Below are 26,008 nucleotides of genomic sequence, written 5' to 3'. Positions count from 1 at the left end.
GTGAGCCGAGCTCTCTTTAAATACCCCCTTGGCCCCTCCCCCGGGCAAACCAATTAACAAAACACAGGGGTTAAGAAACATAAACTGGGAAACAACCCAGATAGCAAAATTCTTTTGGCCCATATCTGGCCCACACCTGACATGTTCATCCGGTCCACATACCGCATGGAATGATGTCACTTGGGAGGTCCGCTCCTGTTTGCCAAAAGTGGGCCACAACCAAGCCATCACAATGCCAGATGTCAACCAAAAACAGGCCAAATAAACCAGCAATCAACCGAATGTGGGCCACTGTACACTTTTATTCTGGCCCAAGTACGGCATGGGAAGATGGCACAAGGGTGGTCCACAGTTGTTTGCCAGAAGTGGGCCACAACCAAACCAACACAGTGCCAAATGTCAGCCGACACGCAATAAACCAGCACTCACCCAAATGTGGGCCACCACTGTACATTTTTATTCTGGCCCACATCCCACATGGAATGATGGCACATGAGTGGTCCACAGCTGTTTGCTAGAAGTGGGCCACAACCAAACCAACACAGTGCCAAATGTCAGCCATGACCAAATAAACCAGCACTCACCCAAATGTGGGCCACCACTGTACATTTTTATTCTGGCCCATATACCACTTGGAATGATGGCACAAATGTGGTCCACAGTTGTTTGCCAGAAGTGGGCCACAACCAAACCAACACAGTGCCAAGTGTCAGCCAAAAATAGACCAAATAAACCAGCACTCACCCAAATTTGGGCCACTATGCATTTTTATTCTGACCCACCTACCACATGGAATGACATGAGTGGTCCACACTTGTTTCTCACATATGACCCACAGCCTAGTCATAATGCTACATATTAACCAAGAGCTGAATACATCAGAACTGGTTTACAGTCTATGATCTTGTCTAGCCTGTACACATTGGAGTCACAACCAAACCATGACAAAGTTCTATGTCAAATATGAACACATCATATAAATAAACCAGAACTGGTCTGAATTTGTGGCTACTGTACATGTCATTATGGTACCTCCAGATACTGTGTTAAATGGTGGCAATGGTCCAGTCTTGTTGGTCTCAGTCAAAGATGAAGATACCTACTGAAGAATTGAAGAAAAAACCAGACACGAGAAACAACTTGTGAACAGTAGAGAACTATTTTATTTTTTTAACATGTGCCACAAACAACAACACAACACAAACAAAACAAACATGAAGATGAACATGAAAATTCTGACTGCGGAACACTGTTGCGGAACACGCTCACTCATGGCCCCACCATTGTCTCCTCTTCATCTGGCCCTTTAAGAAATGCACAAAAGAACATATTTTGTTGACTCAGTAAAGCAGTACTGTGGTTACTGTATATGGTTGCAGTGCAAAACACAAAACCTTATCAGGAGACCAAACAAAAAAGGCCCTGTAAAGTGATATAAAGTTATACAATATTGTGTTCATCAAACACTCTGACAAACTTCACATTTAACCTGAAGTTACAGTAATAAAACATAATGTATATTTGAGTTTGTCTTCATGTTAAAGGGGAATAGTGCACAGCCATTTGATTTTTTGCTATTTTGCTAACCTTTCCTCAGCATTTGTTGGTTCACTGAAGCCAGCCATAATGCAATTAATGGAGCATATCATATACATGTTGCAATGTGTGTATTTGTGTGGTTCTATCCTTTCATAAAAAGATAATGGATACAGGGTGTTTTGGTGTGTCATGATGCTGCCAGCACGAGAGCTGGGATACTGGGTCGGAGGGTCTGATCTTACAAGGTTGGTTTTCAGCCAAGTGACGCTAGGTGGAAGGCAGAGAGCCTCCATTCTCCCTGGAACAAGCCAGCAACATTACTCTGAAGCTGTTTCATTAAAGCATAAGTAAGCGGAATGTTTGTGTTAATATAAGTCTTATATAGTTATATCTTCCGACAGCAATCACTTATATAGAGTGTTTGGTCCGAAACACGGGTCTGTCAGTCACCCTGCTCTGCTGTAAGCCGAGGAGAAAACTTTCCTTGTATCCTACAACCTTTATCCAATGAGGAGAGAGAACGGCATAAAGGGGCGGTCCTCTCTGTGTGTGCAGCCAAGGGATGCACGCGCATGTGTTGACGTAGGGAAGAGGGCGGGGACTGCTAACTCCATCCGCTGACAGGAAGTTAGCCAAAACGACCGGATCGCTTACTTCTGCTTTAAGTAAAAAGTAGGTAAAAATCTTGAATATTTCCTCTTTAATGACTCTCCATGGGGACCCCCAAGATAGCTGTCAGTCTGGTGGTGCGTAATAGGTATCCACAAAACTGGACATTTACTGGACCAGAGGTCTGTGTGCTATGGCACGGTGCTCTGGCGGAACACTGGGGCCATACTCAGATCTAAAAGCCCTCACAAGAGGAGAGAGTTGGGATAAAAGTTGAGGTGAGGTCTCTCTGTCCTGGTTTATTCTTTATATATTATGCCAAGGTAAGTATTATATTCCATTGCAACATGGCTGAGGCTCTCAGTTGGAAGCAACTCCATCCTACATATTAAACCTATCACATATCAAGTCTGAGATGACAATGAGTCAGCTAGCCTCACTCACACAATCGCTGTGTAGTTACATCAGACCTGCCCACATGGTGGAGCTGAAGACCATGAATGCAGCAGTAAAGGGAAAAGTTTGAGGTTAGATAAGACCACATCTTAAGACTCAAAACTTCATCCACTCATGTTAACATTAGAAGTATGTTTTTGTGTTTGATAGGGGGTTCTTTCATTCCAGCTCAATTTAGCAGGGAGATGGCATGTAATATTAATATATTTAAAAATATATTTCAGCTGTTGCTTCATATTCATTAATTTATTTTGTAGATAGAATATTATACTAAAGTCAAATACAGTTTTCATTAAAGATGTGTTTCTAACTGAAATGTGATTTCCCTACTTTTCAGACCCATGTACTGGCTTTTAAGAAAGGCAATGGGTGACAATTCCAGTTACAGTTTACATTACTGTCCCACCACTGCCAAGTGAAATCTTTACATTTACAAGAAAATGGCTATGCTTGCTGCATGGTGGCTGAACAAGCTTCTAATTCCTAAGTGACCATAGCGGAAAAAATGGCAAAAATCACAACACTGCCTTTTTTAATTGTATTTGCTCATTTAGAATTGGGGAGATTTGTTCTGTACTTTGCGCTCGTTTTTTTTTTACATATGCTGACAGCTTCATCTTGATTTCTGCTGTAGAACAGTATCACACATATATTGCAAAATAGGTATTGTAGCTGACTTACGTGCGAGCTGTGTGGCACGCCTTTTCTCCTCTCTCTCTCTCCTCCCACCATCCCTGTCTCCAGCGAGATGAAGCCACCTTTTTATATAAGCCTCCACCTCCTGGTCTGTTGCAGTGGCCGTCAATTGATTGTTTCTGACCGTTCCTAAAAATTTAGAAAACTGTAAAGCTTTGGATAGATTGCACACAATGGTGAGAAATGGCTAACTGCATGACATGCTATATCCTGCCCATAGTTGGGCAGCAATGAATGTAGTTTGAAAACAGTCTAGCCATGACCAGCCAATTACTAAAATTGTAGGAGGAAAACTCTCGCCTTCAGCTGACGAACTGATTGCAGACTGGTGCATCTTAGAGCAGGGGGCAGATAAATAGCTGGAGAAGATGGTGAAGCACATAGTTTTAGATATTTTTCTTATGGTGCAGGTTGCTGACATTTCGGCACAGAGTATGTCTTCTTCAAAGCAAACAGAGCAATTTAAGAATGGCAGCTTTAAACTGGTGCCTTATAAAATGTGATTGGGTGTATATGTTGTTGTATTATAAGTATTTTATAACGAGTATTAGACTATCAGCATTTTTAATTAATTGTATTACTTAAAGCTATGGTCTAAGGTCTGAAAGACGATGAGAAGCCGCCATTAGCAGCACCGTGGAGAGCTCCAGAGCTGGAGGGAGACTCGTCGCTCTGGGCGACCCAGCACAGGGTGCTGTATGTGGGGGAGAGGAGTAGGAAGACCGGGGCCTGTAGCTCCGCGGCGCCGTAGTTCGCAGAGCGACCCCGCTCAGGTTGCCGCTGCGGCTAGAAGCGGCTGTGTGTTGGGGAGAGGATCAGGGAGACTCGACGCGGCACCGGTACCAGTAATAACGGCAGCAACACATTCTGTGCTTCTGTACTGTGCTTCTCTGAATCCTAGTGGGGCTTTCAGCGGCATGTGTTTAAACATGTACCCTCTGACTGTTATAATCATATGGATGCTGTTATAATGTGTTGTGATTGAGATCCTGACCCACCAAACATCCTGGAAAGTGACAAAGTTACGTTTTTCGTACAAAATTACATAATCACCATCAGTAAACAGGACGCTGTCTGACTATTTCACTCGCGGGGAGGGATGCTGTTTTCTGGAGGGAAAGTTCACTGCCACAGAGATTTATTTTTCTTGTCTCACACAGAGTCGTTGAACATGGGTCGGCATGTTCTCTGACCACTTTGCCACCACTTCTCAACTGCCTGCTCTGCATTATAGTCCTCAACCTCAGGGAAATGCAATGATATACGGAGGAGGGAATTGAGCATTTTGTTTGAGAGTGAGCGTTTGACATTTTTTTTTTCACTGTCCCGTAATTGTCCCGGACAAAATATAAGTGTGTCCCAGCAGGAATTTTTATGGTCCCCGCCGGGACATCGTTAATTTCGAGCCCTGCTGCCTGGTCATATTAACCTTGTATAAAAACTGAATGTTAACTAGCTAACATTTTTCGCAGCACTGGCAACCTGACAAAACAATGTGAAGTTCCAACAATAAGAGCTGAATGTTTCCCACAGAAATTCATTCATTTATTTTTCGTTCAGGGACTCACCTCACCGTGACTTCTCTCCTCGATCTCCGGCTCGCGCACTTTTTGCTCCCTTGCTCCCTTTCGTCAATTCGAATATGATGCATTCAAAAGACTCGTAATTTGGAAAACTCCAACTTAAAGCGGAAAAAAACATAACGGAAAGTAGAGTTTGAATAAAGATACGATCCTTACAGACTTAATAGCGTTGACTTAATAAAAAAAAAAAAAACAAAAAAAACAAAACACTGTCACTGTGGGTGATATGTTCAGGTAAATGTAGGTCAATACATTTTCCAATGTCGACCTGCCAGTCATTTTCTATGTGACACAGAGAGCAGGTGGGAGCGGTTTCTGTTCACAAATGAACTGTCACTCTTGGCCTAGGCTATGCTCTTATTGGCACACTCGGTCAAGGAATGTACAGTATGTTGTGAATTTAATGAATTGAATTGAATTTATTTATTTAAAACAGGGACAATGCACAAAAAAACATTAATCTTGTAAGACAAGAAGAGATGCTTTGAGCCAGGTTATAGTTCCGCCTGTAGTCCCTGGGCAGGTAAAGTTAAAGCAGATACAGTATTAAAATCATTGAAATATGAGTGACATGATGACCATAATATTTTAAAAATAGACAGAATACACTAGTAAAAGCAGGGAACAAGAGCACCAAATCATGAAGTGCACAGCAGCACATACTCTCTCTTACTCTTATCACACATTCAAACAGATAACAGTCCAACTATCCTCCTCTAATAACCACATTCATACACATATTAATAACCAGACACGTATACACACATGTAACTCAACAATGTGTGCAAACTCGCTTCCTCAGTAACCAGCGCTTTGACAAGCATGAGAACATGTAGGGATTTGTACATAGAATAAGTTCTGGAAGGACATTCCATTGGCCACACATGAAAATGCATATACTCAAATCAGAGAAAACACAGAATTGTTGGTCAATATATATATATTTTTATAAATTAACTTTGATCAACAAACAACAAATTCATCACAGTCAGCATATTATTTATACTGACAGATAATATTGCACTAAGAGAAGAACAAGTTAAACTTGACTATGCCTACTGTATGTAATTCCTGCTGGTATCAGACGGATAACAACTCTCAGAATTCACCATCCGCTTGTTGTGTTAACTTTTTTCTCTCAGATTTTTATGAACGGTTTTGTTTCTCTTTGTATCATGGGTGCAACATCCGGGCTTGCCATGGGGATGTGTTGTTCATGATAGACATTAGCTTGGATAAAATTCTCACCTCCATAGTGGAGAACACAATTAAGGCAGTTCAGGCCTAAAGGTCTTCAGTCCTCTAACTGCTTCAAGCTCCAGCAAAGAAGCTGGACGGGGGCTCCATTAGTGGCGAGCTTCTTCCAGAATGAGTGAAGGATCAATATTGCAGGTCGTTCATGCTGCAACATTGCCAATCATGCCCATCATGGAACATTTCCACCGAAAAAGGAATATCTACTTGCACTTTGCACTTTGGATTCCTTGTTTTTTCCCCTGTCCGAGACTTAGGCTCGTTGACTCTTTTGTTGCTACTTTATTTCTGTTGGACTTTGATTACCTGTTTATTTACCTCTTTCTAAAATAATAAACTGTTCCATTTGAGTCTGCATTTGGGTCCTGTTATCCCCTATACCCTGAATAGTGGACAGCGGTTCAATGAGAGAAGCAAACTAACTTAACTTAACTTGTCTTGTCTTTTCTTGTCCTGGCACATTTGTACTTCACAAAGTATGGACCCCACAATGTTACTGAACCATATGTGGGCCACTTTAGGCTCACATCCAGATTAGTCGATGCTAACTTGCCGTCTTTCGGCCAAAAATGGCCCAAATGTGTTTCAACAAAGGTGGGCCACCTGTGTGGAACCATATGTGGGCCACTTTAGGCTCACATCCAGATTAGTCGATGCTAACTTGTCGTCTTTCAGCCAAAACTGGCCCAAATGTGTTTCAATAAAGGTGGGCCACGTGTGTGGAGCCATAAGTGGGCCACTTTAGGCTCACATCCAGATTAGTCGATGCTTACTTACCGTCTTTTGGCCAAAACTGGCCCAATTGTGTTTGAGCAAAGGTGGGCCACATGCGTTTTCTCATAAGTGGGCCACATAGGCTCACATCCAGATTAGTCGATGCTAATTTGCTGTCTTTCGGCCAAAACTGGCCCAATTGTGTTTCAGCAAAGGTGGGCCACTTGTATTTTCTCATATGTTGGCCACTTTAGGCTCACATCCAGATTAGTCGATGCTAATTTGCCGTCTTTTGCCCAAAACTGGCCCAAATGTGTTTCAGCAAAGGTGGGCCACGTGTGCTGAACCATATGTGGCCCAGCCTTGGTTCACTTAAGGAATAACCATTCCCTACTCTGCCACGTATTTGCCAAAGATGGGCCATATCTGTTTTGTGATATAAGGGCCGAATGTAGCATTTACCACATGGGCCAGTTTAGGCTCACATCTGTTTTGTGCGGGCCAGAAGAATGCCTACAGTGCCGGATTGTTGCCTGAAGTGGCCCACATCCGTATGCTATCTGGGAAAGCACAAAACTAACAGAACCCCTTTAAATCTAACCCCAGTACTGTGGCACTAATAACCCCTCATATAGCTGTGCCACTTTTCCCACAGAACACATACATTAACAATATTTCAAAACAATTAACACACATAGTTTAGTCCATGGTCACCTGACCCATGGAAGCGCGCCACAGTGCGCTACTTATGACGTGGCCCGGAACTGCCTCGGTTCGGCCCGTGAACCCGAGACAGACCTCTGCAGCAACAGCAGGTGAGCGTGTGTGTAGGTGTGTGTGTGTGTGTGTGTGTGTACGTGTCGCGTAGGCGCCGAGTGTGCACCCTCGACGACCCACGGAGGGGAGAACAGAGTTCAGGGTAAAAAGTTTATGTCACTGCTGGACCGCGAGATGCGGCCGGCGGGGAAACAGGTGATAAGGAGCTTGGCTCCGCCGGAACAATGAGGGCGCAGCGCGCCCCACCGGCACTCTCTGACAGAGAGAGCGCGCCGGTCAGGAAATGACGGGCGTTCAACAGCGCTCCGCCACATTATCCCCCTCCTCCCCGAGGTTGACGATGTGCGGCAACCTGGAGAGATAGTCTGCCACAACATTGGTCTTGCCCGCTCGGTGTCGGATCTGGAACTGGAACGGCTGGAGAGAGAGGTACCAGCGGGTGAGACGACTGTTGTGGTCTTTCATGGAGTTAATCCAGGTCAGAGCCCTGTGATCAGTCTCTAAGTCAAACTCTCTCCCCAGCAGGTAGTACCTCAAACTCTCCAGGGCCCATTTGATGGCCAGGCCCTCCTTCTCCACAGTGGAGTACCTGGTCTCCCGTGGCAGCAGCTTCCGGCTCAGGTACAGCACCGGTCGCTCGTCACCAGGCTCACCTTGGGCCAGGACTGCCCCCAGTCCCACCGCTGAGGCATCGGTCTGAACCAGGAACCGCTGGCTGAAGTCAGGGCTCCTCAGAACTGGCGAAGAGCACAAACAGGCCTTGAGAGCTTGGAACGCCGCCTCGCAGTCCTCGTTCCAGATGACCGGGTTGCTCTGGTCCTTCGCCGTCAGTGCTGTCAGAGGTGCTGCGAGGGTGGCGAACTGTGGGACGAACCTCCTGTACCAGCCGGCCAAGCCCAAGAAGGACCTCACCTCCTTCTTCGTGCGAGGGCGTGGGCAGCTACGGATGGCCTCGACCTTGTCCACCTGTGGTCGGACCTCCCCTCGTCCAAGCCGGTACCCCAAGTACTTCGCCTCCTCCCAGGCCCATTGACACTTGGCTGGATTCAGCGTCAGGCCTGCCTGCTGGATCTGGCCCAGGACTCGCTCCAGATCATGCAGGTGCTGCTCCCAGGTGGCACTGAAGATGACCACGTCATCGAGGTAGGTAGCACTGCAGTCCTCACACCTCCGCAGGACACGGTCCATCAGCCTCTGGAAAGTTGCTGGTGCTCCATGTAGGCCGAAGGGCATCACCGTGAACTGGAAGAGGCCAGCAGGTGTCTGGAACGCTGTGCAGGGACGACTGGACGCTTCCAGGGGTACCTGCCAGTACCCTTTACAGAGGTCCAGGGTGGTGATGAACCTAGCCCGACCAATCCTCTCCAGCAGGTCGTCGATCCGGGGCATCGGGTAGGCGTCGAACTCTGACATGGCGTTGACCTTCCTGAAGTCCATGCAGATGCGCAGGGAACCGTCCTTCTTCCCCACAATGACCACCGGGCTACACCACTCAGACTGCGACGGCTCGATCACCCCCAAGCGCTGCATCTCCTCCACCTCCTTCTGAAGTTTGGCCACCAGGTGCTGGGGCACCCGGTAGGCCCTCTGACGAACCGGCCCCTTGTCTTTCAGCCGGACCACATGCTCCACGAGGTCAGTCTTCCCCGGGTTGGCCGCGAAGAGCTTGGCGACCCGCTGGAACACCTGGCACAGCTGGCTGGACTGGGCGGCAGAGAGGTGCCCGAGAGCAGGCTCCGCAGACTGGCTCAGGTCGGCGAGGGTAGACTCCTCCTCCCCCGCGCTGTCCACCGCCGTCACCAGCAGAGACGCCACGGGAACCCGAGCCTCCCTCCACTCCTTCAGCAGGTTGACGTGGTAAATCTGCTTTGCCCTTTTCTTGTCCGGGTGGTGGATCTCGTAGGTCACCGGGCCCATCTTCCTGAGGACGGTGTACGGGCCCTGCCATTTGGCCAGCAGCTTGCTGTTGGAGGATGGCAGGAGGAGTAGGACCTTCTGGCCAGGCTGGAACTCTCTGTGCCTGGCCTGTCGGTCGTACCACGCCTTCTGGGTCTGCTTGGCCTCACGAAGGTTGACCTCGGCCTCGTCTCGGTACCTTGCCAACCGGTCCCTCATCTCCAGCACGAACTGGACCACACCACGGTCACTGGTGCCGGTTGCGGGAGACTCCCAGGTCTTCCGCAGCAGATCCAATGGCCCCTGTACCTCCCAGCCATACAGAAGCTCAAACGGGGAAAACCCTGTGGACGCTTGGGGAACCTCCCGGTAGGCGAAAAGCAGGTAGGGCAGCCACTGGTCCCAGTCTCTCCCAGTGTCGGCCACAAACTTCTGCAGCATCTTCTTCAGGGTCTGAATGAAGCGCTCGACCAGGCCGTCCGTCTGAGGGTGGTCTTGATCGCCGAAATCCCCAGTGCCGGTGGAAGAGCTGCAGGAGTCTGGAGGTGAAGTTGGTCCCCTGGTCTGTGATGATCTCGTCCGGTACACCAACCCTGGAAAACAACTGAACAAGACAACGCAGAACAGCAGGAGCAGTGACCGTGCGCAGGGGGAAAGCCTCTGGGAACCGTGTAGCGTAGTCACAGAGCACCAGGATGTACTGGTGCCCCCCACTGCTCTTCACCAATGGGCCCACAATGTCCATGGCCACACGCCTAAACGGAGTGGAGATCATGGGCAGGGGTTGTAGGTAGGCTCGGTCGGACTGGCAGACATAGCAAGTTTTCTGACAGGTGGGACAGGTTTTGCAGAAGGTTTGCACATCAACATACATGGAAGGCCAATAGAACCTGGGGGATATGCGCAAATAGGTTTTGTTGCGGCCAAGATGACCTGCCCAAGGCAAGGTGTGTGCCAGGTGCATTATCATCGGCCGGCATGACACAGGAACCACAAGGCGTTTGACCCCCTCCGCCACTGCATACAAAACATCACTGTCAACAACAAAACATTCTTTCTCCCCTTTTGACATATCCAGCCCCCCAACCACCTTGGCGAACAAGGACTTCAGAGTCCCATCCTCCCTTTGCAGGGCCCCAATGTCCTCTGGCACCTCCCACATGCCCTTTGCCAGTCCCTTTGCACAGTCCGGCTCCCGGGACTTCAGCCCCTTTTCAAACCGCCGCTGGCGGCGAGACTTCCTGGGCCCCTTCATGGGCCCCTCAAACAAACTGCTGTCCAGGGTTGAAAAGAGTTCTGGATCGGGCCCCTTTTTCGGCCCTGGGTCGGCTGTCACCCCCGCCCTGGCCTGGGTGCGGGTGATCACATAACCGGACAAACCCTTCCCCAGGTCACTGTCTTTGGGGCCGGCCTCCAGCAGCACGTCCAGCAGCACAGGTAAGTCCCACCCCAGGATAGCAGCAACAGGTAACCTTTCCACCAGCCCGACCGTCAGCAGGTAAGGTTGCTCATCCACCACCACCGTCACCTCAGCTGTGGGGTAGGAATGGCTGTCCCCGTGCACACACAAAATGTCTTCCTGTCTGCTATAATCCACCACGCCCGTTGGCACCAACTCCCTTCGGACCAGCGTCAGGAAGCTCCCCGAGTCAACCAGAGCAGTCACAGACTCACCATTAATGGTAACGTCCTTAAAACGCTGTTGCCCTCCCCCAGCACTTGCAACCTCAGCCCGAGGAGTGTAGCATGCCCCGCTAAGCTTAGCTTTTCTGATGGGGCACAACGAAGCCTTGTGCCCTGCTTGCTGGCGGTAGAAACAGATGAACTCCTTACCGGGGCTGCGCTGGCGAGGTGTGGGCCGGGATTCTCCAGGCGGATGCTGGCTGGCTCTGGCTGCTGGTCTGGGCTGCGACGAAACCTGGCGACTGGGACCACCGTGATAAGCAGGCGGGCCTCCCCTCCGTGCGTTGAGGTACTGCAGCGCTAGCTTGCCTGCAGCTAACCCATCCGTTGGCTTGTGCTCCTTCACCCAGGTGCGGATGTCTGTTGGGAAGACTCGCAGCAGCTGCTCCAAGATGACCTGCTCACCGATCTGCTCCTTGGTATGCTGCTCTGGCCGAATCCATCGACGGTAGAGACCCTTTAAGCGGTGGTAAGTTTCTGTTGGGTTCTCTCCCGGTGGAACTGCCATGGCCCGGAACTGCTGGCGATACGTCTCCGGTGAGACGTCAAACTTGGTCAGGAGTGCCGCCTTCAGGTCCGGGTATGAATGAGCCCTCTCCTCGTCCATAGCGGTGTACGCCTCTAGCGCCTTCCCAGTGAGTAGCGGCACCAGGCGACACGCCCACTCACCATCTGGCCAACCACACGTTCTGGCAATCCACTCGAAGCGAAGCAGGTAATTTCCAATGTCCTCCCCAGCCAGGTACTGGGGAATCTTGGGGTCACCAAAGGGTCTGCTCTCCGGCCTCGGAGGTTCTGTCCCACTGCTCACCCCAAACCTTGCCGCCCTTAAGGGTGAACTGCGGCGCGGTGCAGCAGGTGTAGGTAAGTCCATTCTAAGGCTCATCAGCGACCTCTCAGATGGTGATAGGGACCCAGGTGCAGGGACAGGTGCTACCGGCCTCGGCCCTGCCACTGCCTGATCCAGTTGCGGGGCTGGCCACGAAGCCTGGAGTCCCCTGAGCTCTGCCAGGAACCCCTCCTCTCTTCTCTGCTGTCCCTCCAGGAAGGTCCTCATGACCGCCACCAGCTCCTCTCCTGGACTTGGAGCTCCAGGGCCGGCCTGCCGGACTGGGGCCGCCGCACCCCCTTCGTCCTCCTCGGCTGTGGACCAGGCTCCCTCCTCGCCATCTTTGTCCTGCACTGGTTCCTCCTTTTGTGAGCGCAACCCAGTACCCGTCTTCCTGTGTACCGGATGCGCCCTCGTCGACTGGCCATCCCACTTCTGACACCAAATGTCGGGGTTCGATACTTTGAAACGCTGGTTTGGAAAGATGATGGCCCAGTCGGCAAACTTTAGTTTGGTGATTTTCTTTTTATTACACCAAAAACCCAAAGACAAAAATACCCACAGGTGGCAAAGCAACAAAAAAAACGCAGGAATATTTACAATATGACAGAGTAAAAAAAATATTTACAAGGAACAGGCAGCAACTGTTATCCACATGCCACTCAGCCGAATCCTTCCTTCAAGTGAGCCGAGCTCTCTTTAAAAACCCCCTTGGCCCCTCCCCCGGGCAAACCAATTAACAAAACACAGGGGTTAAGAAACATAAACTGGGAAACAAAGCACAAAACTAACAGAACCCCTTTAAATATAACCCCAGTACTGTGGCACTAATAACCCCTCATATGGCTGTGCCACTTTTCCCACAGAACACATACATTAACAATATTTCAAAACAATTAACACACATAGTTTAGTCCATGGTCGCCTGACCCATGGAAGCACGCCACAGTGCGCTACTTATGACGTGGCCCGGAACTGCCTCGGTTCGGCCCGTGAACCCGAGACAGACCTCCGCAGCAACAGCAGGTGAGCATGTGTGTAGGTGTGTGTGTGTGTGTGTGTGTGTGTGTGTACGTGTCGCGTAGGCGCCGAGTGTGCACCCTCGACAACCCACGGAGGGGAGAACAGAGTTCAGGGTAAAAAGTTTATGTCACTGCTGGACCGCGACATGCGGCCGGCGGGGAAACAGGTGATAAGGAGCTTGGCTCTGCCGGAACAATGAGGCGCCCCACCGGCACTCTCTGAGAGAGAGAGCGAGCCGGTCAGGAAATGACGGGCGTTCAACAGCGCTCCGCCACACAAATTCAACCAGTTCAGGCTAGAAAACCTGTTTGAAAGATCTTTTTTCAGTGAAATGCAGCTTAGGCGACTGTACAGTGCAAAAACAGGCTCCTCTTGCTCTGAAACGCTCATTTTTCATAAGCCACTTTTCACCCTTAATGAATTAAATTCCAGGTAAAAACTCCTTTGCCATGAAGAAGATCCAAATTCAACCAGTTCAGGATAGAAAACCTGTTTGAAAGACCTTTTTTCAGTGAAATGCAGCTTAGGCTACTGTACAGCGCAAAAACAGGCTCCTCTCGCTCTGAAACGTCTATTTTTGACATAAGCCAGTTTTCAGCCTTAATGAATTAAATTCCAGGTAAAAACTCCTTTGCCATGGAGAAGATCCAAATTCAACCAGTTCAGGCTAGAAAACCTGTTTGAAAGACCTTTTTTCAGTGAAATGCAGCTTAGTGCAAAAACAGGCTCCTCTCGCTCTGAAACGCTCATTTTTGACATAAGCCACTTTTCAGTCTTAATGAATTAAATTCCAGGTAAAAACTCCTTTGCCATGAAGAAGATCCAAATTCAACCAGTTCAGGCTAGAAAACTTGTTTGAAAGACCTTTTTTCAGTGAAATGCAGCTTAGGCTACTGTACAGTGCAGAAACAGGCTCCTCTCGCTCTGAAATGCTCATTTTTGACATAAGCCAGTTTTCACCCTTAATGAATTAAATTCCAGGTAAAAACTCCTTTGCCATGAAGAAGATCCAAATTCAACCAGTTCAGGCTAGAAAACCTGTTTGAAAGACCTTTTTTAAGTGAAATGCAGTTTAGTGCAAAAACAGGCTCCTCTCGCTCTGAAACGCTAATTTTTCACATAAGCCACTTTTCAGCCTTAGGCGACTGTACAGTGCAAAAACAGGCTCCTATCGCTCTGAAACGCTCATTTTTCACATAAGCCACTTTTCAGCGCAAAAACAGGCTCCTCTCGCTCTGAAACGCTCAATTTTGACATAAGCCACTTTTCAGTCTTAATGAATTAAATTCCAGGTAAAAACTTCTTTGCCATGAAGAAGATCCAAATTCAACCAGTTCAGGCTAGAAAACCTGTTTGAAAGACCTTTTTTCAGTGAAATGCAGCTTAGGCTACTGTACAGTGCAGAAACAGGCTCCTCTCGCTCTGAAATGCTCATTTTTGACATAAGCCAGTTTTCACCCTTAATGAATTAAATTCCAGGTAAAAACTCCTTTGCCATGAAGAAGATCCAAATTCAACCAGTTCAGGCTAGAAAACTTGTTTGAAAGACCTTTTTTCAGTGAAATGCAGCTTAGGCTACTGTACAGTGCAGAAACAGGCTCCTCTCGCTCTGAAATGCTCATTTTTGACATAAGCCAGTTTTCACCCTTAATGAATGAAATTCCAGGTAAAAACTCCTTTGCCATGAAGAAGATCCAAATTCAACCAGTTCAGGCTAGAAAACCTGTTTGAAAGACCTTTTTTAAGTGAAATGCAGTTTAGTGCAAAAACAGGCTCCTCTCGCTCTGAAACGCTCATTTTTCACATAAGCCACTTTTCAGCCTTAGGCGACTGTACAGTGCAAAAACAGGCTCCTCTCGCTCTGAAACGCTCATTTTTCACATAAGCCACTTTTCAGCCTTAATGAATGAAATTCCAGGTAAAAACTCCTTTGCCATGAAGAAGATCCAAATTCAACCAGTTCAGGCTAGAAAACCTGTTTGAAAGACCGTTTTTCAGTGAAATGCAGCTTAGTGCAAAAACAGGCTCCTCTCGCTCTGAAACGCTCATTTTTGACATAAGCCACTTTTCAGTCTTAATGAATTTAATTCCAGGTAAAAACTCCTTTGCCATGAAGAAGATCCAAATTCAACCAGTTCAGGCTAGAAAACTTGTTTGAAAGACCTTTTTTCAGTGAAATGCAGCTTAGGCTACTGTACAGTGCAGAAACAGGCTCCTCTCGCTCTGAAATGCTCATTTTTGACATAAGTCAGTTTTCACCCTTAATCTATTAAATTCCAGGTAAAAACTCCTTTGCCATGAAGAAGATCCAAATTCAACCTGTTCAGGCTAGAAAACTTCTTTGAAAGACCTTTTTTCAGTGAAATGCAGCTTAGACAAAAATAGGCTCCTCTCGCTCTGAAAGGCTCATTTTTGACATAAGCCAGTTTTCACCCTTAATGAATTAAATTCCAGGTAAAAACTTGTTTGCTATGAAGACAAGGGCGCAATTTCCACTGGGGACAGGGGGGACATGTCCGCCCCACTTTTCAAAATCATGTTTTTGTCCCCCCCACTTTTTACACTTTGAAAACTAACAGTAGGCACAGGCTGTAATTGCAAAACAACAAGAAACCCTGCGTAAACTGACCGCTCGGAAGCCCCCCTCACACTACGTGCTCAATCAAAGACACAGACAGGACGCGGCACAGCAGCAAAAAGATGAAAAGGAGCCGACAGCTCAACTTAAAGTCCTTATTTGGAACGGGACTAAAAAGGAAGAAAGAAAATGTGAGTTGATTAGTCATTACTGGTATTTCTAACTTTACTCTATACACTATTGTAGCTAACGTTAGCTAACTAATATGTTAAACCAGGCGCTTAGCCATCTCTGTTTAAAACGTGTATGCAGCGCACTGATCACACAAGGAAGAGAGGAGGTGAAAAGAGACAACAACACCGTTACCTGTTGTATACTGGCCTCAGGCTGTACGATCGCTAAAACGCTGACGACCAGTGAGTAACGAGTTTGAAAGTAGCCTCTAACTTAATCAATCAATCAATCAATCACATTTTATTTGTATAGCACTTTACAATAGCCAGACGGTACCCAAAGTGCTTTACATCAAAACAATAAAATAATACATAAAAGCAATACATAAAAAACACAGGAAAGTGCTACAGTGCTGCAAGAAAACACAAGAAAGTACTACTAGTGCTGCAGGGTGTTAAAGGCCCTCCAAAAGTGCATTAAGTAAAAAACAGGCAAAATAAGTACACCTAAGAGCAGGACTACCCTAGTCAGAGTTAAATGCCAATCTAAAAAAGTGTGTCTTCAGCTTCGATTTAAAAAGGCTGAGGTCAGTAGTGGTGCGAATGTCAGGGGGCAGTCTGTTCCACAGCCTGGGAGCTGTGACAGCAAAAGAACGATCGCCCCACTGTTTAAGTCTTGACCTTGGTACCTCTAACAGGAGCTGGCCGGAAGAACGGAGGGCCCTGCCATGATCGCGGACAGTTAAAATCTCTGACAGGTAGGAGGGAGCCAGGCCATTAATGGAGTAAAAAACAAACAATAAAAGTTTAAAATCAATTCTAAAACGAACTGGAAGCCAGTGGAGTGACGACAGCACAGGGGTAATGTGTTCACACCTGGACGTGCCTGTTAAAAATCGGGCAGCAGCGTTCTGAACAAGTTGGAGACGCGAGATTAAAGACTGGCTTCATGAACGCAGCTCAAACCAACCCGGTGCCTCAGCAGGATGACCAAGCCTTGATAAATACACCGGATCCGCGCATCCTCATGCATTTCAGCCGGGTCGCTACCGGAGCTAAATTAAAAAAATAAATAAAAATAAAAATAAAAGCGCTCCTTGCGGTGGAGCTGAGAACAGCGGAGTTTCCTCTACTACAGCTGAACAGCTGACATGTGGTCAAGACGTACAGACCTGTCACAGTCTCACGGTGCATTTCATAATTATAAACTTCAACCTCAGAGCTCTCTGTCCTCAGACTGTCCTCACCTGTCCTGAACATCACACAGGGACAACATGGAGCCATGGAGCTGCTTGTGTGATTGGTTACTGAGTTGAGTTGATTTGTGTCTGACTGTCAGTCTGTGACCAACACTGTCTATGGTGCTGAAAGCTCAAGCAGGTTGATGTCTGGCTGAGTCAGTAGCTACCATGTCTTTGGTACAACACAAACATTAAATGGACACAGACAGTCTACAATTAACATGGTAGCTACATGGCTTAGACATGGTAGCCACTGACTCAGACAGTGACCTGTGTGTGTGTGTGTGTGTCAGAGGGGGTGATCTGTGGCATTGTCTTCTGCAGAAATATTTAGTGTGACTAGCATGTTTAAATAATGGAATAAATGCAATGTTTAAATAACTATCACAAGGGCCCATCGAGAATGCTCCTCCCTCTCTGTGCTGAGACCCACGCTCCGCCACTGGCAGTATGGCTAATGACAAAATAGTAGGCTAGGGTTAAATAGAAATGGCATGATTTAAGCTCTACGCAGGCAGAAATCGAGCGCACTGTGGTGTAGTGAAGAATGAAAACCAACTTGTAAGCTCAAGGGACTTTACTCAACATCTTCAGCAGGAAGTACAGCTTCATAACAACAGCTCCTTCTTCTTCTCTTCACCTACATACATAGTCCTGTCTTATTCAGTGGTGCCATCTAGTGACACTCCAACGTAACAGCGTTACAGAACACAACACGCGCTATGCGTACACAAATTTGCCGTTCCTACTTGTGTCCCCCCCACTTCTGAAACTAAAGTTTCGCCCATGGTTAAGTATATTTCTCCAGGAAAGTTTCTTCTGCCTCTCAAGTTTATAATTACAGTTTATAATTCAAGAGAAGGTCCGAACAGTCTGATGACATTATTTTGCATATGAATTAGCCATGTGCTTCTGTTCCTTCGCAGACCATGTCAATAACACCCGAAGACATAGTGTAGTCAGATTCTCTGAGCACCGCAGACAGTTCAGTCCTTTTGAATTCTCATTCACATCTTTCTTTGACCTCATGACGCTTTCCAACAAGGTCAAGGTGTGGTTTGGTAAACACTAGGAGGTCATTTTTGACTATGCGCGTTCCTCCCAAAACGGCGCTGACGTCCCCTGCAGAGTTTAATCTTGACATTTTCAATACGTCTTTGTATAAAATCACAATCGAGTAAGTCGACATTAAAAAAAAAAGCGTTGAGCATGGAAATGTAATTTGTTACATACTGGTTGAAATAAAATCCATGGTGACTACAGCTGTGGCTAGTGGTTGTGGCTAACCTTGCATGCCACCATATGCACAAAGGATTGTGCCATCAGAACAGCTCATGGCAGTCTATCACAGATGTTAATCATTAAAATCTGAATCACTTTCACTGTTTGTTTCAATCTCGTAATTTATGTATTTTGTAACTTTACAATCGACCTAATACGGCTTGGCTTTATTCGCGGACTTCATGCTACGAGGATACAATAGACGATAGTAATTAAGGTTTCAAACATTTAGTAAATGGGGTAATTTGAATGTCGACAAGATAACGTGCAAAAATTAATTTAAAAAAAATAGTATCGCAAACATACCTCCAGTCCTCAGTCAACTTCTCTGCACGATCCGCTTCTCCGATTGCATTCACAGGCAGTGGGAAACTTCACTACTGTTATGGCCTCAAATTGAAAGGAAACTTTTATCAAATGTTTCAATGCAAAAATACTACAGATTGAGGTAATTACTCCCATATTAAATAATTACTTCAAATATAGTTTTAAGCAGAGTGAATACTACGAAAACTGCCTATTAAAAATGAAATAATCTTAATATTCTCAGTCATGCAAGCCATGGGATGGTTTTGATTAGTAAAAATGAGTTAAAATATTTTTTTATCTTCAAATAATTTCAAATCATAAAGGGATTAAGAAGTTAAACATGTATTAATAATCATTATTTATTCAGTTCCAGGAAATCAGTAATTCCTGCCTGCCTTGAACGCAGCAGTGTTTTTGGAGGGAGTTTGGAGGTGCAGGTGCATTGAAAGCTCCCCTCCCCCACCCTGACTTGCACCTGACCTGACTGTGAACTTTCAGAGGAGCATGTAGTATGGCACTTATTCAATCTGAGATACAGAGCAGCACAAGTCTGAACTTTTTAAATGCTGTTTATCTTTAATAGGGATTTTCACATATTTTATACCAGATATGTATATTTAAATTACTATTGAAAATAAAATAAAAAATACAATTAGAATTTTTCTTTTCTATTAAATTTTGTAACTTGTAAGAAATGACTTATCATGGAAGGCTGAATATTGAGACAATATTTAGGAAAGACTGATATTTTAGCTCTGGCAGCTCATTGTAGTGACACTGAAGGTCAGTTTCTAAGCCTGTTGAGTGGCATCCTATGGTGGCATCCCCTCCCCCACCCTGAGTCCTCTCTTAACAGCCTTAGCTTTGAAGTCTGTCTTCTCCCTCTCACTAGAGAGATTTCTGATGCTGCTCGGGAAATTGCCTCCATACAGAATTGGGGGAGCATACGTCAGTCCGACCACCCAAAAGTCCGACTACCCATTAATCCGAGTTACTTTACAGTGTTAGGGTTAGGCTAAGGCAAATGTAATCAAATAATGCCCTATTTGCATATTTAAATATATATTCATGGAAACCTCCAATACAAAGGATGTTCTTATTCATGTCAGTGATCAACCTGTGAAGTTTCATGGATATATCTCTTAGTTTAAATTTTTGCCCTATTCACCTCAATTATACAGGGGCTAATATTGTGGTGGCCATATTGGATTTCCAGCAAAAAATTAACTTGCTTGTCCATATAGGTTGTAATCCTACTGGGTCATAGATATTTTTCTGGTGGCCAACCTTTTATAACATTGCAAATGCAGCACCCCGGGTGGATCATCTTATTTGTCCTCCAACATGTCAATCATTCTGAGGAAATGCTCACGTCACGCTGTCATGCATGCTCTTTCCTGGCTCGTTTCCACTAGCTGCACGTGCACTTTGATTATTTATGTGTCCCATGAAATGTCTGCGAGGACTTTTACCCCAGTTGGTGTGACAGTGGAGCATTACCGGCGGCCCGGTGGATGGTGCAGCGGGGGCTCCACCGGCCGGGACCGCACAGTAAAGCCGGGGGCATGGAGGGGGTGAAAGGGGAGGCTATACAGTAGGATATACAGTAACATGTTTTAATAAAAGTATTTTAAACATGCACAGAACAGTAACACTCTTGCATAAAAGGTATGCCCCAGTGGTCAGCATAATCCGACTCGAAGCAGACTGGTGCATTTGTGTGCAGATTAAGAGGAATAACAGAGTTTGTCATCCTGAATGTGTACAGAGTGTTTTGAATAGGAAAGCTAAGTAGCTTTAGAAAGCTCTAATCATTATGGGACAAAAATATTTTTGTATGACACTTATAAGTGAGCAACATAAAAATCTGGCTAAATCCCTTCAATCCTGTTTTTTCACCTTTAATACCCCCTGTCTCTTTGGCTGCCATGCAGCCCCCTTTCACCTTAGAGACCCCAAAATTTGCATGGAGGTTGTCTTGGGGCCCCTACACAAGAATACGAAAGCAAAATATAAGTCATTTAGAAAAAAGGTCCTTTTCAAAAACCCAAGGGTGTTACACCCTCTGACATACTGACAAATTTATAGCATTTTTTTTATAGAGGTCGTGGAAGTCTGAGCTTTTGATATGTTGTTCTGTAGCCCCAGATGAGTAGATAAGCATTGGTTTGGCTTTGATTAAACATCTACTTTTTGGTAGGCGGGCCTTCAAACTTTCACATTTTTAAACCAAATGAGGCTCACCATTCCAACAAACTGAATGACTTGAAACTTGTTATCTATTCCAAAAGCTCACAACTGCTGGCCACTAGGAAAGCGAAGAACGCTCCAATTATGGGACCAAAATGTTCTTGTATTACAATTTTAGCTGAGCAACATACTCAAATCGTATTCATTTAGAATAAAGTTTTGATATTTTTGTTAAACAGTTTTACATGTCTTTTTTGGCCTTAAATGGCCCCCTTTGACCCTAGAGACCCTAAATTTTGCACGGTGGTTGACCCCCCAATACAAGTGTGCCTAAGGATTTTTCATATTGCAGGTTATACTGGTTTACAAAATAAATGTAATGTGTGAAAAATACCATTTGAAAAGTTGAGTGAGGATTTGAAATGTTTTTTCAAGACACAAGAGCACAAATTTAACCGAAAAAGTGAGCACAGCGCCTAAAAACTCTCTCTGTCTCTCTCTTTTTTTTTTTCCAACATCGCGTCATATTACGTCACAAGAGGGAGTTGTATGCTAGCAGCTGCCATAGCTTAGTGTGGGAGCAGATGGCTATTTGTCAGAGCGGTCGTCTTATCGTGAGTCAGTGTGTTTACAGCAGGTTTGGATTGCGTTATCATGGACATGGTAAATTATTCAGTTTGTGGTGGTTTCACAAACTCCAGCCTGTCACGACATCGAGTCCACCGGTCCACCAGAAAAAAAACGGTGCTATCTTCCGTGCCTGGGTGCGTGTTGTGCAGCTGAAGAGACGGGGCTTGACCTCTGCGTCAGCTACGAAAAACTCGGTTGTGTGTCGCTCAGTTTAAACCAGAGGATTATCACTCCAGCGATCTGATGGAGTTCAACTGGGATTCCGAAGCAAGAACTGTGCGACCCCCCGCCCCCCTCTCCCCTCCAACCCCCGGTGCGGTGCGGTGCCTTCGGTGCCGACAGCCTCATCCGGACCGCTGTCTGTCAGCAGCTGCTGGTGCTGCCGCCCCGGCAGGAGACAGTAACGGATCAGACAGAGACTCAGCTGAACGTGAACAGCCACTTGTAAGTCTTGTTTTATAACATTTGCGTGAGCTAGAGTGGGTGACATCATCGCTAGAGTGGAGAGCAGCTGCAAAAACTTGAGAAAAAACTCTCTTCATCTTGATTTGGGTCCCACAGCTTTTACTTCACATAGACAATATATACATAGAAATGTAGGAAATCTTGTTGGCTTTCAGGTGATGTTCTTATTTCAGATGTAGGACTTAAACTTTTGGCTGTAGAAGCCCTCGAGCGACAAGCACTCCAGCAACTCCCCCATAAGCTGCAGTGTTAACTTTGAGCCTAAATTTCTGGAGTGGAGCAGACGGTACCGGTTTTGTCTCTCGCTCTGGCTCCCTCATTTTTCACTTTACAGAAATAAAAAAGACATCACATGGTTCAGCAATGTCTCCTGTTACTCACTGTATACATATTTTGGCCATAACCATTACACTTTTTTCTAAACCTGCAGGAGTTTGGGAGGTGTTTTCCCATTCATTCTTATGGGGACATTTTCAACTTTGGTTCTGCTATTGCTCCAGCATATGCAGCTACAGAAACTGTTTGGCTGTCAAACTGTTCAGCTTTTTAAGCTCTTTCAGCCTATTACTTTTCAGCTTTTCAGCCTTTTCATCCTTTTCAAATATTCAGCTTCATGTTCAGCTAGAGAAACCATCCAATTATCAAAATGTTCAGCTTTTTAAGCTCTTTGAACCTATTACTTTTCCGCCTTTGACTTTTCAGCTTTTGAAAAAAGACAGCTTTTTCTGCAAATTCTTGACCATTCATTCTCATAGTTGTATGCATTTTTTATGCATTAGGCAAGTGTTTTCCAGCACATTCAGCAGATTTCCGAAATCACTTCAGCCGTCAGCATTCACGCTGTATTTTCGCAGGAAATACAATTTTTCGAGTTATATATGCTATCTATATGCATACAGGCGGTACAACTCCAACACTATCTGACCTCCATTTTTAACACACTTGAACACATTCTGTGACAGAGCTGTTGTATGGGATTGCAGGTTGGACAAGGGTATATGTAGTAAACCAACCATTGAATGTATTAAGTTACATATTTGTATAAAGATTGACCTCTTATTATCCTAGCTTTCCAGGCACAGCCCAAGATGTGTCATGGTGCAAATTAATAGGTAATTTTCTTTTTTCAGGGCTACTGACAAGTTCATTGTGTGCCAAAGCCAGCTTATGTCTCTATTTACTAACTGCTCAGCCTGTTGTGGAGAAACTGAAGTAAGTAACTCCAACGGAAAGAAACATTGAGACGCAGGAGGGAACTTGTGCAAAAATAAAGCAGGTAAGGGTCTTCTTGTGATTTCTGATGAAAAAGTATCATAACTTGTATTTCAGTTTGTATATCTTGTGTTATTTATGTACTGTGATCTTCTGCCTTTCACATATGTCTTTCATGTCTGTCAGCATTTTTGGCTCCTCATGGATTCTCTGAGAGTGCGAGAGTGCAGCACTGTCCTGTCCTCGTCTGCTGCGGCTCCCCTTTCCAGATCCCTCCAGAAGATCAACAAGGAGGAAGCTGTTGGCATATTCACTGCCAGCATTCATGATTTGATACAGGACATTGATAACTCTGAGGCTTTTCATACTCATAACACTGTTTTTTTTTTTTTTAAATGGGTCAGATGGTATATTTCTTTTGATTATTAATGGATAATAACCGTTTTTTACAATCTGGACCTTATTTCTAGCATAAAATACGATCATTTACTCACCCAGATAACTTTGGTGTCATTACAAGTCGTTCCAACGAAATTAGATCCAGCTGAGAGCCGCGTATATCTGTATAATGCAAGTACACAGGGCAGTGCAATGTAGCCTCTAAATAACACATTATCTGCCGCAAAATTCGTTAATTTCACCAATATTTTGTTATGATACGCTACTGCTATTCCCCTCTGAGTCCGGGGTTAGCTGTTGGTCTGTAGGTTGACCTACTAACCTCTGATCTGGATGATGTCATCTCCGACTGCGGCGCGCCTTGTTGCTATCGCTAATGCTACGGTTCGTTTCTGCGTGTGTCCGACTTGTCTGAACAAAATGAGCAGCTGGACGAAGTTCAGCTTCCTCTCCGCAACCTAGACTTACTAAAGCTCTGGCTAGTTGCACTAAAAATGGACCCGAATGCCGAAGCGGAATGATTATTATCAGAATGAGCCGGGCAGCGGTCGGAGATGATATCGTCCAGGTCAGAGGTCAGTAGGTCAACCTACAGACCCCGGGTGTTGATAACCGCTAACCCCCGGACTCAGAGGGGAATAGCACTAGCGTATCATAACAAAATATTGGTGAATGAAAGAGTTTCGCGGCAATTTTTTATTACTTACTAGTATTACTGTTTTTTTTAAAGAGAGTAATTATTGATAATGGCATTGACATACTGTCATCATATTCTCACACTTTTGATCTGTCTCCCTTCAGGGACCAAAGCTCCTCTCAACAGCAGCAGCAAGAAGCACCAGGTACCACAAGATCAAGGAGAGCCTTATGAACAAGAGTAGCAGAGGCTGTCAAAAGAGGTATCTGCATTCACTACTGACCAATGATGTAGGCATACTCAAGTGTTGGAACCAAGTGATAAAGTCACAATCTCTTTTTCAGTAATTCAGTAATGGATGGTAGTCATTTGTTTTACTCACCCATTACTTGTCCATTATACTCACACAAGGATACAGTAATAAGTCTGCATGAATAATAAAATGCATACTTTGGAACTGTGAGACAGTAGATACAGTAGATCATGGCCACATTCATGCCAACACCAGTAGAATTTTTTTTTTTACAATTGTGTGTTACTGACTATACATTTTTATCATTTTAACAGATCTGTGAAACAATCCTGGGCCATGCCAAAGACAGGTTCTCCTTCACCAGCTACCTTGTGAGTGCCGTGCTGCTAGAGGCAGAGCTGTTTGACCGGCATCTGAAAACATTCCCTGAAGAGGCTCTGAATACCACCATGAGGGCATACCCCATGCTACACAAGGAGAGGCTCAGGACTGAGCTTTCTCTCATCTACGAAAGTCCAGACTTCAGGGGCTCCTGCAGTGCACTGGCTCTGTACCAGGTTCTACAGAGCTACAACCTCCAGGAAACCTTCTCTGAGACTGTGGCGCTGTTGAACATCCTCATAATCACTCCAATGACAACAGCTGAAGCTGAGAGGTGTTTCTCCACCTTAAAGAGGTTCAAGACATTCCTGAGAAATACAATGGGACAGGAACGTCTGAATGCATTGGGCCTGCTTTCCATGGAGAGGGAACTTGTCAGGAACATGCCTGATTTCAATGAGAGGGTGATTGATCGCTTTGCTTGCTTGAAAGAGAGGCGAGCTAAATTCCAATACAAGTGATGAGTGAGTGTGTTCTTAAATGGTGAGTTGTGTTATGTTGTACTCTCCAAATGTTGAATTGTAAATAGTTGTATTGATTGCATATTGCCAGCCAAATATAAACTGAATATGTTCTGGAAAATTTTGATTAATTACAGTTTTGATGATAGTGTAATTTGATTTGATTATCGCTATGGCATCCATGATGGCTATAAATTGTAGACTGTGCTAAATGTGATTTCATGGGCAAACTATTAGATGACAATGTATCTGTTAATGTGTGTTTTATTGTGGAACCAAATTTATTGTATTTGAGACATTTAAATAGCCTAGCTATACAAAAAATACTGAATAGTATGAATATTTTATGTCTGGTGTTGCCATCTAGTGGTTGAACAGGAACACCAAATTAATCAATGAAATGTGACACTGTAAAGCTGGCTATCTGACTTTTATTTATTATTATTTTACCCATTGAATGGGTCACCTTAGCCATCATTGCAACTTTTGCCTAGTGGTGGTGAAACCGAAGCTTTCTGAAGCACTGAACCACTTTGACAAAGTTGCCTGGAAAATGATGCACTGCTTCGAAGCATTCGATACAGTCAAAATAGTGACATCTGCTGGCTGTTGAGGGGAAGAATTGACGTCATGACTTTCATGAGTCAGTTTTTAATAAAATGTATGTTCTCTCACCAAACTTGTGTCATAATGTTACTGTAGTCAATCTAAATATTCTATATATTCTGTCATTGGTAAG

General features: G+C 45.4%; 1 protein-coding gene and 1 long non-coding RNA gene across 4 annotated transcripts; one reads left to right on the top strand and one right to left on the bottom strand.

The window, feature by feature from the left end:
- Positions 1 to 1,146: 1,146 nt before the first annotated feature.
- LOC311253959 lies at positions 1,147 to 4,940 on the bottom strand. Its single transcript, XR_014622097.1, has 3 exons — positions 4,869 to 4,940; positions 3,286 to 3,429; positions 1,147 to 1,304 (listed from the first exon to the last, which is right to left on the bottom strand). It is a non-coding gene; the product is annotated as an uncharacterized lncRNA (long non-coding RNA).
- LOC311253958 (uncharacterized protein) lies at positions 4,127 to 25,942 on the top strand. 3 transcript variants are annotated; one of them, XM_084384402.1, is made up of 4 exons: positions 4,127 to 4,139; positions 23,057 to 23,202; positions 23,325 to 24,379; positions 24,742 to 25,942. In XM_084384402.1, exons 3-4 carry the CDS (start codon positions 24,284 to 24,286, stop codon positions 25,267 to 25,269), a joined length of 624 nt encoding a protein of 207 aa, XP_084240528.1. In that variant the 5' UTR covers positions 4,127 to 4,139; positions 23,057 to 23,202; positions 23,325 to 24,283; the 3' UTR covers positions 25,270 to 25,942. The 3 variants fall into 3 exon arrangements, 2 of the variants coding, with proteins under 2 accessions (XP_084240528.1, XP_084240527.1); XR_014622096.1 differs by lacking the exon at positions 4,127 to 4,139 and adding an exon at positions 20,232 to 21,905 and having other exon boundaries at positions 23,325 to 24,436; XM_084384401.1 differs by lacking the exon at positions 4,127 to 4,139 and adding an exon at positions 20,255 to 21,905.
- Positions 25,943 to 26,008: the final 66 nt, after the last annotated feature.

This window comes from Pagrus pagrus (assembly GCF_965226575.1).
Source record: "Pagrus pagrus genome assembly, contig: HAP1_SCAFFOLD_90, whole genome shotgun sequence".
Classification (NCBI taxonomy): domain Eukaryota; kingdom Metazoa; phylum Chordata; class Actinopteri; order Spariformes; family Sparidae; genus Pagrus; species Pagrus pagrus.
The sequence above is the reverse complement of the archived record's forward strand: the minus strand, read 5'-3'. Positions and strand labels throughout refer to the sequence as shown.

Excerpts from the sequence above, each read along its gene's own strand:
- LOC311253958 (XM_084384402.1), top strand. The coding sequence starts at position 24,284 with ATGGCATTGACATACTGTCATCATATTCTCACACTTTTGATCTGTCTC. Across the intron at positions 24,380-24,741 it reads GCAGCAGCAAGAAGCACCAG|ATCTGTGAAACAATCCTGGG; the intron begins GTACCACAAGAT and ends TCATTTTAACAG.